Here is a 13,059-nt window from a genome sequence, read left to right as displayed (position 1 = left end):
TTCTGAGTGACTTTGGTTTGCACTTCTTTCATGCATGAATTTTCAAGGCCTTTGCAAAATGTGGATGCTTGTGCTTCACATATTGCTTTGTTTTATATGCATGAATGTTTAGTTTTCATTGGTCCTCACTTTATTATTTGGCCATAGGAATGAACTCAGTCCTTTCTAAGCCATATCTCCCTTGTCCCTTAATCCTTCTTTCTTTCTTTCTTTCTTTCACACACACACACACACACACACACACACACACACACACACACACACACACACACACACACACACACACACACACACACACTCGTAAAGCCTTCAAACTGATAGGTATTGATATGAAAACTGTCTCCACGCCTGTGAAGGCCTTTCATTGGTGAAGAACAGCTGGGCTTTGGCCCTCTGGTCACGCTAATTCCACCTCCTTATTTTCTGTTTAGGGGTGGTAGGGGGTGGGGCCCGCTTGTCAAGTGAATTAAAATACCAAATAATAGTAATAATAATGATAATAAAAAGTTAATAAAAAATGGCATGTTCCTTCCTGATTGTGTGGGTGTTGTGGTATTCAATTATGCAATTTTCATTGGCATATTAATCATCTTTTCAACAAACAAGCCGCCGTTAATTAAAGCAAAGCATGGATAAAGACGTGTTGCCGGATCATCACTCCGTTTATCACCATGCACAGACCCGCAGTTAAGTAAATTCAGGCTGTGAGATGAATTTCAATGGTGTCCCTGTTTCTTCTGCTGTGTGTCTGTGTGTGTTTGTGCATGTGCATGTTTGTATGTGTGTGTGGTTAGCCATCTATTTATGCTCATTGAGTTTGAAGGTGTGGTTAGTGACGTTTCCTGTCAGTGTCTGTGGGCATTGTAATGACAAGTTACTAGCGGCTTAGAATGATGTTAATTGTTTGATAAAGACCGACAACCTTATCATCTTTTTAAATATTTCAGATAATGTTATTATATGATTACCACAGTAAACACAATGACTGACTCTAGTTGAGTTTTCAGATCGTTTCTTTCCCTTCATTGGCAATACTTTGTGCTTCAAAGCGACCAATGGAACGATGTGACATATACAACCAGGGCAGCTCAGCTCGTTCTCCCCTTCTCCTTTTTCTCTAGCTTTTTGTACTACCTCTATGCCTGCTTATTGGTGGGAGGGCATGGAGATAGGATCTGGTTAGATATGGGTTTCTTTAATCATAGCTCACTGCCTTTACAGTCATTCAGTCACTAAATAGAAGTGGGGAAAATGTCTTGTTGACAGGGGCAGCCAGACAGCCATGCAAGTACTTGAGTTCTGCCAGAAGAAAAAAAAAACTCAAGGCATCTGTACATGTTGCCTGTCCCTGTCGCTTATTGTGGAGCAACTTTATCAGCCCCAGCCGCTCACCCACTTGCAAAACTGGAGGGCCAGTCGCCTCTTAACTTAAACATAAGATCTTTGTGGTTTGAAGCACTCGGCTGCTCTGCACCCAGTGTGAATCTGAAAGGCAAACACGACTTCAGTGTTGCCGTTACCCATCACAAAATCACACCTTATGAAAAACTTGTTTCTGCTGTATTAGCTCAAATCAAAATGCACTCAAACAGACTGTTGCACTGGAGCAAGATCCGATCCTGGCCCCCCTCCCCCCTCGAAAGAAAAAAGAGAGAGATGATGGAGAAAGAAGAAGGGAAGGAAGTAAAGAGAGAGGTAAAGTAGGAAAGTGATGAAGATGGAGGAAAGAGAAGGAGGAGTGAGAGAGGGGGAGAGAAAAGTCAAAAACCTCCACATAACAATGCCGGAGAAAAATCAGAACATTTTCCACCGAAAGATGGGCCATTTCCAAATCCTTGTGCCCTATCAGACAAATTAAAGTAAATCAAGCATGAAATGAAGCAGAAGAGCCCGGAGATAAGGCTCCTTTAAGTCGTTTACAGATTAGGACAGAGAGAGAGAGAGGGAGAGGTGCATCTGGTCTCTGGCAGTGAAGGAGGCTAGTTTCTCATTTCACAATAGCAGCCTGTGTATAGGATTACTCTCCCCTGTCACCGACATGAGGAGCAGTGGGGGAATAGACATCCACAAAATGTGTCTAAATACGTCCCCCATAAATGTTACAAACCAAAAACCTCTCAGTGTCAACCAGATGTGATATGTGATAAACAAACATGTTTGGTGCAGCATTTGACCCGGTATATCATTTTGATTTGTTTTTATTTCCGTCCCCTCTCCACCTTTTCTTATGCTCAAGTGGCCTCATGACAGCGTTGCTTAAGAATTCAAATGAATTCAGGATTGGCTGATCTGCATCACGTGATTGTTATGGCTGTCAGCTCCTATGTTAGCACGCCTCAGATCCAGTCTGGAGGAGGTGGGGAACAGAGGTAATTGAGGTGGTAAAGGGCTGTTTTACAAATAGTATTCTCAAATGGGATTTTGTTTAAATTATGATCTGCAATGTAAACTAGGTTGTCTAATATGTATGTCCTACTTCTGTTTACGGACGTAAAAAAAACAAAACAAATTAATTAGTATTTTATTTTTGTACTTGCAAATTAACAAAATGTCAAATGGAGCTAGTTGCTCCAATATTGTAAGAATTATATTTTAAAGCAGATACACACAAATATGTTCCTATTTTATTCAAGCATGCATGAAAGTAAGCAGGATCCAAACAAGCCCCTCCACGCTTACTTACACACGCACACCGGCACACACACATGGCAAGGGTACACTGCACTTTGATGCTGCCCGTCGAGCTCTCACTGGATTTTGTTTCACTCCTTTCGTGTATCCTTTCTGGGTGTGATGAGAGGTGGCCTGAATGCGGGCTCAGCTTGCTCTGAGAGAGACAAGAGCTGGCCTCTGTCTCCTGGCAGCTGCTCTCCAAAGCCGTGACCTTGACCTTCCTGGCCAAAGTCTTAGGTTTAACTCTTTTATCGCGCTATCTCCAGGCATTTAAAAATACTTCTGAAACTCAATGATTTAACCCGCTTTTACGCTGTTCACATCAAAACTGGATGAAAAAAAGCTTAATCCATCTTATCTGTTTACTGTCAAACTGCTCTGGCTAAAACCTACTCACAAAAGACAAGTAGGTCACCCAGGGAAAAAAAACAGAATTCCTGTTACCCAGGGGAAGTTGCAGCCGAGTAATTGACTTGGTTGGAAATTCAGGAGTACTCTAAAAATAATATTGAAAAAACTACAGAAGGTAGCAATGTTTCACACGTTATTTCCCATAAAGTAGTTTGTTTCACAGCACTGTCACATGAGTATTTTTCAAACCAATCCCCACCTATATTTCCTTCTTAAATAACGTCTACATGCCTTGCTGCATTTCACTATATTCATGACAAGACTGAATGAACAAAATTTTAACTTCCTATTTGAAGCTGATTTATCAGGACCAATATCCATTTGTCTCAAATTCATGCCCAGTGCACATACTGTCAATTACTCATTCCCCCTGACACATTCAGTGGTAGTAATGTCCTTTTGATGGCTTTGAAATTTTAAGAAATGCCTTTGAAATAATCAGATTCCTGCTAAAGTGGTGTGTGTCCTCTAGATGTTGTTTGCGATACAGAGATATCTCTATGTGAGGACAGTCATTCTTTAAGTTTTGCTGTCTCCCTTTACATGCTATCAATAGAAATTGCAGTGCTTCACTAAAGATGGATGTCTCAGAGATTGTTGTCAGCAAGCCGGCTACTGACTTTGCCAGGCTTCTGATGAAACGGAGTGCTTGATGGCCAGTATATTTCAATTGTTCAATGGCACCTTACTACAGTCTGAGTTTGTAATGCACTGCAGGACAGAGTGTTTTGTATTTACTTGCATGTGTCTCTATATCCTAATGTACTCCTTTTTTTTACATTTCTGATATTCAAAGAGGTCATTGCATTTGGATTATGTATTGGAATTTCCTAACAAAGACTGAGATCAGTATATCTAGGACTAGGACTTATTAGATGATTCCACAACTTAATATATTGCCACTGCATTGCCATCCTAGAAAACTGGGCACCATTTGTGTTCCCAAAGTAAATTTGTGTTGGGTCACAAGGGGCTGTAGGGTCAGCACCTGATTACTAGCTATTACAATAATTAAACAAATAACCTTCTAAATCGTTAAAATTACAGCAATGTGGAATCCAATATGTTAGTCTGAATGAGAAAATAGTCTCCATCATAAGCACCTGTAACAGCAGATTGTTTAGATTTAGATTTTTGTAAACATTTAACATATACAGAGAGAAGTATGAAAACTTAATTAATTAAACTTAGAGGTTGTTGATGGTAGAGGTTAGGGTGGGGATCTGCTTTTCAACCCCATGCCAAGTATATATTATGTGTCAAAACACCATTAACTTAATGGTTAACTTCTTCTACCCAGGGCATCCTTCTTGGAACACAAGCTTAGCCCATTTATTAATTCATACCTTCCTCTTCCTTTCTATAACTATTACCTCCTCATATGGCAAAACTCATGTTGTAATGCTCCAAAAATTGCAAACTTTTCCACTGTTGTCAGGGCCAGAAGCAGTCAAATATATTCCTGTTTGGGCATTTGGGGATATAAGAGGTGGTTGAGAAAGAGACAGTGTGGCTCTGCTGGTGTTGGCGGTCCTCCACTGTTTTAAAACACCTTTCTCATAGATAATAGTGAGCTCTGTGGGTTATAAATGATGTATTTTTCTCAGTAGGACCTGAGAGTAGTTATTTGGGTTGGGGGTGGGAAAGTTCATCCATCTCTTATCAAAGCTCTGCGACATTTCTCCTTCAGCTGTAAAATTTCATATCACATATCTGCTTTAAAGATGGGGCACCTTATGTTGAATGATACAGTGTATCAAATTTCACCCCATATGCCTCTCTCATGGTGTATTAATTTATGGCCTATTTGGTGGCTCTATAACACTGCCTGTCAGTAGAGATGATTCAGTAAGACATCTGTGAATTGCCACACACAGGTTATTGAACTTTGAACAGCAGTCATTTATTTGGTTGGACTCAAAGGTACAGCTTGATATCAATGGGGATCTTAATGTTTAGGCATATTTTTCCGCCGGTCTCTCATCTTGTTCCGCCATCATTGGTTTGTTAACGCCAGGTTACTTGAAAAAGATTAGGTACATTATGAGCTTGGTGAAAAACCAATTATTTTAAACCGTTAGAGTAGAGTAGAGTTTGTGTAAAAGAGAAATTTGAGCAAATCCATTTCAAGTAGGAATTTGGTTATGTCATTTATCGTTTTTCACCATAATTAATGCCTGGAAATTATGTTATATGTATTAGTTTGTGAGCATTATTAGAAAAAAATAACTTGCAAATCTATCATCATCTAAAGAGTTCATAGAAGGAAGCTCCTTTACTATGCACTGTAAAACAAAAGAAAGAAAAGACACATATACATACGTTTAAAAACGATGCCAACAAGGAGCCTCTTTGGTACTATCTGAGGAGGATCTCACCACACAAAGGGACATTCATTGGTCTGCCAAGGATCTGTAGAGTGCAGGAACAGACCCTAGAGTCAAGTGACAGATGATGATCTTATCAGGGGATGGGTGGGGGTAGGAGTAGGGGTTGGTTGAGAGTGTTGTTAGTGGGTGGAGAGGGTGTAGGTGGCAGATATGGGTTGGTTTGGATTTGTAGGAGGGGGGAAGCTTTTATGCAACATCATGAGCCCTTCCAACAAGGGTGTGGCATTTGTTAAATTAATGGAAATTAAGAACACAAGCACCATGTTTCTTAAATTTCTTTATCATTATTGATCATTTTGAACTTAAATAAAGATTTCTTGATATGTAAAGGAAAAACCTGAAAATGTTTTTGTGTCAGCTTATTGTTGGGATGTTACTAAACCAGTAAATGCTCATGGAGAACATTCAGAGGAAAACTCATTATTCATCCACGGGTGTTTTGATGGAGATCTTCCACGAGTATCTGCAACAGATGTGACAAGCCATCTGTGGGCCAAGGTCCTGAGGCAACATTTGGTGTGAGACGCACACAACTGGCACCTAAACACAGTAGACCACAATCCACACAAATTGAATCATACCCCCTCCCCCACCTCTACTTGCAGCTACACTACCCATTACCCCCTGTTTATGCCATGCATTCAACCCAAAAAGAAAGAAAGGGTGAAGGAAAGAAATCAGAATCATTGGCTGGAGATGGCTGGAGCTGTTTGTCAAGCGGGGCTAAACTGGAACTTGCATCCAAGCGGTTAAAGGCCGTGGGTCTTATCTGAGGACAAACAGAATGCATCAAGCGGTGGCTGTGCTCTCAGTGATGACGACCAGCTGTGCACCAATGTTTAATTATTTTTCTGTAATGAGCTTACCCACCTTCCACTGCAGCTCCAGGAAGACAGCGTGTAGAAGCTGGAACTCAGGAGGGGTGGCAGAGTGAAAGAAAGAATGAGATCACGCTGTCCATATCAACCTATTTTCAGGCCTTCCAAAACTGTACCTGTTGTCTTTTAAATGTAAATGTTTTTACACCATTCCTTATACGACAAGGGAATTTAAATAAAGTTCCAATAAAAATGTGGTCAATTAAGTGTATTTCATTCACCTATTGTTAATAGTTTGACCACCACTGTAATGCTGCATTATGTCATATGTCAGAAGTAATAACATATTATATTTGGTTATATTTGGTCATGTTTATGCATGCAAAAGACCACATAAGCACGCATTTCCACTTAAGCACAACAGACGAGCACAACGGCATGCTGCAAATATATTACTTATATTTACAGACATATTTACATAATATATTTACCAGGGCTGAATAGGTTATTTTACCACAAGAGCATCAGAAAGTTCAGCAATAACTTCAGCCCATTCAGTATAAACCAAATTCCCTGAACACCTGATAGCCAATGAACAAGTGCATGTATTTTTTTTTTACGAAATTATATAATTATGTTTTGATGACATACAAAATATGTGGGAGTTGTTTTACTGCAAAATGGTAATTCCTTCACTTTGCCCATCCTAGAACAATGGTTATAATTTACAGCAATATTTGTCATCTTCCAAAAAATAAGTCCAGGCTTTATAAAGAATGTAATAACGAAAAAGGCTAAACACTCCTACTGTTTCTAGAAGGTTTCTTGTATAGAAAACGAACGCAGAGACACTAATTTTTTGGAACATCAAACTTGAAAGAAGACTAGAGTTGTTTAGGCAACCATTTGAAAACGTACAATTTGGAGCTTCAAACTCTCCCTTTGGGAACTGCACATAATCACCTGCACATTCACTCTGGAAAAGATCCTCTACATTAAATTTTGTCAAAACCTGCTTTGGGGCTTATCATAACTATTCGATTAATCACCATACGGCAAAGTACACTAAATCGTAGAGATAAGATAATGAGGGGTGAAAAGGAGGTGATCACTGGTGGTTCTAATAGTGCTCTCCAGTTTTAGTCTAAATTAAGTTGAGCTCTACACAGCACTAACAAGGGAACTGCCTTCCTGGAACAACAGAAATAGGTCTGCCACTGGCTGCTCTCACAAGCCAGTAAGCCTGCACTGTCTCACAGAGATTATCTCACACAAGACACATTTCATGTAAGGTTAGCTCACCATGTGTCTGAGTAACACCATCAGATGGATGCTTGCTTGATTTGCTTATCCATTTTGAAGCTGCTTGGCTTTAACCCTCACTGCATTATTGCCTACTTTGAGGCAATAATGCAATCGCACATGTAGGTTTAAGGGGGGAAAAGTGCAATGAATAAATGTCAATGTGATTTGATGTGGAACTTGTGTGCCATAGGAAAGAATATTGCTGACAGCTTTGGGTTGTGTTGTGTTTTTAGGAGAGCTGGATGCCTTCCTCAAAGAGGGTGAGCGTCGGATCCACAGCCGGCAGCAGCTCCCTGTGGGGACAACATGGGGACCCTTCGAGGGCAAGATCGAAATGAACACTGACAGCACTGCACTGGTATGTTATTGTTTTGGTAAAGTGTTTAACACTTTTTAACAATTACTAACTAAAATAAATTATCTATTGACATTAACTTATTCAGGTATGGATAGCTGGGGGAACTAAAGCCAATCCCTGCTATCATTTGGCATAACGCGGGGAACACCCTGGAAGAGTCACTAGTCTATTTAAGGGCCAAAACAGAGAGAGGAACAACTAGTCACATTCCCATACATGCAGATTCATTTTTTTACCTAGGGAGCAAGTGTTTGGAATATGGAAGGAAGCTGTCGTGTCCAAAGAAAACCCACATAAGAAGTGCATGCAAACTCCACACAGAAAGGCCTCTGGCAGGCCAGGGATTTTAACAAATGACCTTTTTGTTATGAGGGGATAATGGAACAACTACTTAACCAATGTGCATTGCCTAAGACTGTGAAATACAAAAGGAATTGTAAATAAAATGCAACAACTTCAAAACTTTTGCTAAGAAGGGACTGGTTACAAGGAAATCCTGGAGCTTGATTAAAAAAGAAACATCAGGTTATACTATGCAATAAAATTGTAAATTGTAGTTCTTTACCTTTAGAAGGAAAACAAATCTTCTCCAGCAATTTGCTCAAAAACTCCACGGTCCTAAAGATAACTATTCATCACCCCTGACCTTGTGCTAGGAGATCACTGCAAATAATTTAAGCAGTTAAGCTGTGTCCATGCAATGCTTGAAATAATGAATAATTATTTTTTGCACTTGCAGTTTGCACCTTGATTTTGAGAGAAATTGATGCCAAGTATTTATGGCAAAATTGACATTAAAGATTACTTTGACTTTGAAGAAAGTGAAAAGCTACAAGCAAGAAGATACCTTGTATAGGATCTTGTAATGTTTTAAAACAGAGTATTGCTTTAACATTTGCAATCTTTCTTTGTAGGGCATTAAAGTTGGGATGAAATTTATTAAGTTTTGAAACTACGAGTTCAATACTGCATTGTTAGAATTTAAGACTGAGCAGGACCTTATTAAAAGTATGTCGCAGGCCAGAGAGTACAGAAATTGGGTCTCAAAACATGAGTTCTATTTCATTGGACAATAGCAAGATTGTCCTTTGGTAGGTTCAGCATATAGTATATACATGCCAATATCATTGATTTCACGTTCTCTTAAGCTGTAAAAATTAGGTGAAATTAATTCTTGGATTTCCTCTAGAGGAAATTATCAGAGGCTAGATGAACAGTTTTTTTCCTCTGCCTCAGAACTCAAATGGTTCCTACTTTCTTCCATGGAAAACCAAAAATGCAAAATGTATGTAATGCCATTTTAGAAGATATCCAGAGCTATTGATGTGAATTCCAGGATCAAACTTGCCCCCTCAAAAGCCTTTGAATTGCATTTTAACACTTAAGTTTGGTATTTTATGACTTGTTTGATTTTGAGCTCAATCCAACTTCAACTAAATGAAAACATCATACATTTTGCAGTGGTACTGACCTGCTGCCGAGGCCCTCCATGGGATTCATATTCAATCCAGCATTTGATACATTTTAAAAAATGATATTAAAATTAAAACCAAGCTCACAGTACTTTGAAGAAACAAAAGTGAATGATGACTTCCTCCATGTTTCCCATAACTCCACCATTCTCAGAGCAGTTTCAACTGTTTTCTAAGCTCTCCTTGTGGTTTTGAAATCATCAGTGGCTTTAAACAACTCAGGCTGTATTATAGCCATGAAATATGGCTTCTCTCAGGGCAAAGCCAGTTATCCTTGGGCGGAAAAGTGATTTGACAGAGCAACACCTCAAGTTGCTTTCCAAAGTAACACAGTTCATATACCTCTTTGGCAATCTCTGCATGAATTTCCCTGAAAGCAATCCCAAACCAACCTTCAGCTGTCCCTGAAATGAACCTAAGGCTGTGATGTCATATAAAAGATCTTTGTGAATGCTTTTACTGCTTTAAGTAGATATCAACTTTACAAAATAATTTAATACCTTGTGAACTAGAATCCTAAATTGATTGTTACATTTGGAAAAAGTGCGAAGTTCTTGACTAATTTTCCTTTTGAGGGATGTTTGGCTTTTCATACCGTTTCTTTTGTTCTGTTTTTGCCCCTTAAGTGGGCAGGTGCTGGTCATCATCTAAATTAGGCTGTTAAAGGGTTACCGACTATGACAAACCTCCCTTGCAATTAAAGGCACCGGAGGAAGCTTTGGCATATTGCCTTTAAGGATCTGATTTGTGTCTATTCTCCTGGGGGCCCTTTCAATGCGTTGTGCCTTGTCCCTCTCCTCTACTTAGCTTCATTTTTCAAATAGGGTACTGGCTGTTAGCAGATTCTCACCATTTCTCATTAAAGGCTGGGTCAACTCAACTGGCAAGTTATGTTATAGAGAGCCTTTTCACAGTGGAGCGTAACTTTTGCTGAGAGGATTAATAAGGCAGAAGTGAAATACAAAATTAAGTATGAATCTGTCAGCCAGCCAATTTTTGCACACTAGGAAGTTGTCTATTTACAGTAGTATAGTTTTATGATTTTTTTAATTAAACTTTTGGTTATAATGCCCTTGCCTTGATATACTGATGTTGCATGTAGTTTTAATACTGTTTTAAGAACTCAGTTGTTCCAGTGGGAGGCAAGAGACTATATTATCTTAAATATTGAGTATGAAATATAACGGCATGCACAAACTCATATGCCTTACCTGTGAAGGAAGAATTTCAAAAACAGAAAGAAAGAAAGGCATGGCGAGTTTCTGTTTCTCTCTTTCTTTCTTTCTTCTTATTTGTCAGGGTCCCCCGTGCTGCAGACAGGGCGGGTTAGAAGGCAGTGAAGAGCTTTTGAGGTAGAAATAAAGGCTCATTGCTTCATGGGTCTCTATCCCAGCTAGGAGGCACTCTCAGCCTATCTTGTGATGTGTGACCTCCACAGACTATTAAATCTCCTTTTTACCTGCCAATTTTTTGAAACCATAGAGGTGAATGAATTACCCAAAGGCAGCCAGGTCTATGGCAGGAGTGACACCTCTCTCATGCTTTAACACATGACCTGCTGGTGAGATATTGATATGCTCTCTGAAATCATACATTATTATCCCTTCATTCAAAAAAATCATTTAAACTATTACTTTTTGGAGGTTGAGTTTGGAGGTCTGTTTCTATACCCATAGCTACACTTCCAAAGATACAAAAGAGTAGAGAGCAATTATACCTTAAGCGGTTTACAGTAAATTAAAAAAAAACAGTTTAAACTTTGACACATACAGAGCCATAAAGGAGAAGACTATGTAAGTGTCTGTGTCTGGGGAGCAGTCCTGCAAAAGCTGGTATAGAAGGGACAGTAGGAAGGGTTACAGGTCTCCAGAGGAAGCAATTGGGAGCAAAAGCTACAGTAGAGTTGGCTATCCTATATGTTCTTTTGCAATTAAGCTACATGTTGGCCGGCTGCTGGTAGATGACAGGCCTCAAAGCTGACTTGATTTGACGGATCAAGCTAAGATGGAACTACCAGTGGAGCATTACATGCAGCTGAGGTAGAAAAGGTAGAAAGGGTAGAAAGCTTGATAAAAGAAAGAATGTAAAGAAGGATGTAAAGAAGGGGAGCGTGAGAGACGAAGTTGGAAAAACACAGGGCTAAAAGCATGACAGGAAATCTCAGCATCTGCAGGACAGAGATAGGGTCACATCTCTACCGTTTATCAAAGAGGAAAGCAGATTTCACAGCTGATGGGTTGACTGTGGCAGGTTTGTGGACCCCAGGGGCTCAGCTTGGCATGAGGGACTGTAGTTATAGTTATTGCTGTTGCAGGCCTGTTAACACAATCACATTGCGCTGTATTGAACAACTTATATGCCTGGCCTTCCTGTGGTATATTTATACATTCTAAAGCACTTTAAGGTCACTGAAGAGTTAATACTCTTTTTGTCAAAGTAATACCCACATGTAAAACATTGTTTTAATTATGTAGTTGTAAAAAAAAAACACAGCTAAAGTATCAAGAGTTGTTGGAGGAACCCAAGGTTATGAACTAGGTTAAAAGGGACAAGAGTCTGAACCGAAACTAAAGACCTGGCCTAGGTTAAGGTATCACACTTCATTGCAGAAAGGAGGTTCAAAGCCTTTACCACACAGCAAGAGTAAAAAATAAGCAGGATTTTTTTTTCAAAAGACTAAACACATTTTTTTCTTTGTGCTGCTGTTGTCAGGCTATTCTCTGCTCTGTTCCACATCCACCTCCTCTCCTTTTCTCTCTTTCTCTCTGACTGATGGAGCTGCCAGAGTGCCGTCTCATCCCTCACTTCTCTCACTGATCAATCAGACCATTAGACTCCAATTACAGCCTTAGCCCCAGCGCAGGTGAGCAACGAGCACATTCAACCGGCTGCCGACAACGCCTCTGCCCAGCTTCCTTACACTCCAAATTAATGTAAATTAATAGTGACACTCAGACATAAATGGCTGCAATCGAGGGGCTAAATTAACAATCTAGGTCGAAGCTATTGAGTAGCAGGTGTCTTTAAAAGTGGTAATTACCTATGCCGGACAGAACCAAGAGAAGAGGGTGGCCCATAGTTTGCCTGGAGTAAGAGGCCTGGCACTGGTGAGCTTTGCTTTCATTGTAGGTGTTAATAATTGATTGTGAGGCAAGCTATTAATGAGAAGCAGATTTAGAGCTCAGTTGTAAATGTGTGTTGATGAGGGTGTTGCCGCCTCTTGTACAATGCCTTACCAATGCTAATTACTGAGGCTTAGTGAAGGTGCACTGTAATGAGTCTGGTTTGAATACAGTTCTGGTCTTAATGTGTTTTCAGGGCTTTTTTGTGCAAATGACATAGTGATTGTAATGCATATGACTTGCTTAATTGAAGATATATGTGGCAATTGATATCTTATCTTCTGCCTTTACAAACTTGTTGTAGACTAGATATATTTACTCTAGGCATAGTTCTATCATATCAAATTTGTAAACACAAGCCTGAAAGTAATCAGCAACTCTAACATAGCAAAATAACACATTTGGTCTTATCACTGTCTTACAATATAACTCTTAAATCACAAGGCAGAAACAACAGCAATAGCAGTTTTTTTTCTACTCATCCTATGTTTCGTTTAGATGAGAGAAACA

General features: G+C 39.5%; 1 protein-coding gene across 1 annotated transcript in view; it reads left to right on the top strand.

Moving 5' to 3' along the window:
- Nucleotides 1-13,059, top strand: part of zfpm2a (zinc finger protein, FOG family member 2a) — a 106,443-nt gene that overhangs the window by 43,206 nt on the left and 50,178 nt on the right. The window contains exon 4 of the mRNA XM_079343446.1: nucleotides 7,831-7,955. Coding sequence (XP_079199572.1) covers nucleotides 7,831-7,955 — 125 coding nt within the window. The remainder of the gene's footprint in view (nucleotides 1-7,830; nucleotides 7,956-13,059) is intronic.

The sequence above is a fragment of the Symphodus melops genome (assembly GCF_947650265.1).
Source record: "Symphodus melops genome assembly, chromosome: 5".
NCBI lineage: Eukaryota > Metazoa > Chordata > Actinopteri > Labriformes > Labridae > Symphodus > Symphodus melops.
Note: the sequence above shows the minus strand (reverse complement) of the source record. Positions and strands in the feature narration are given on the sequence as shown.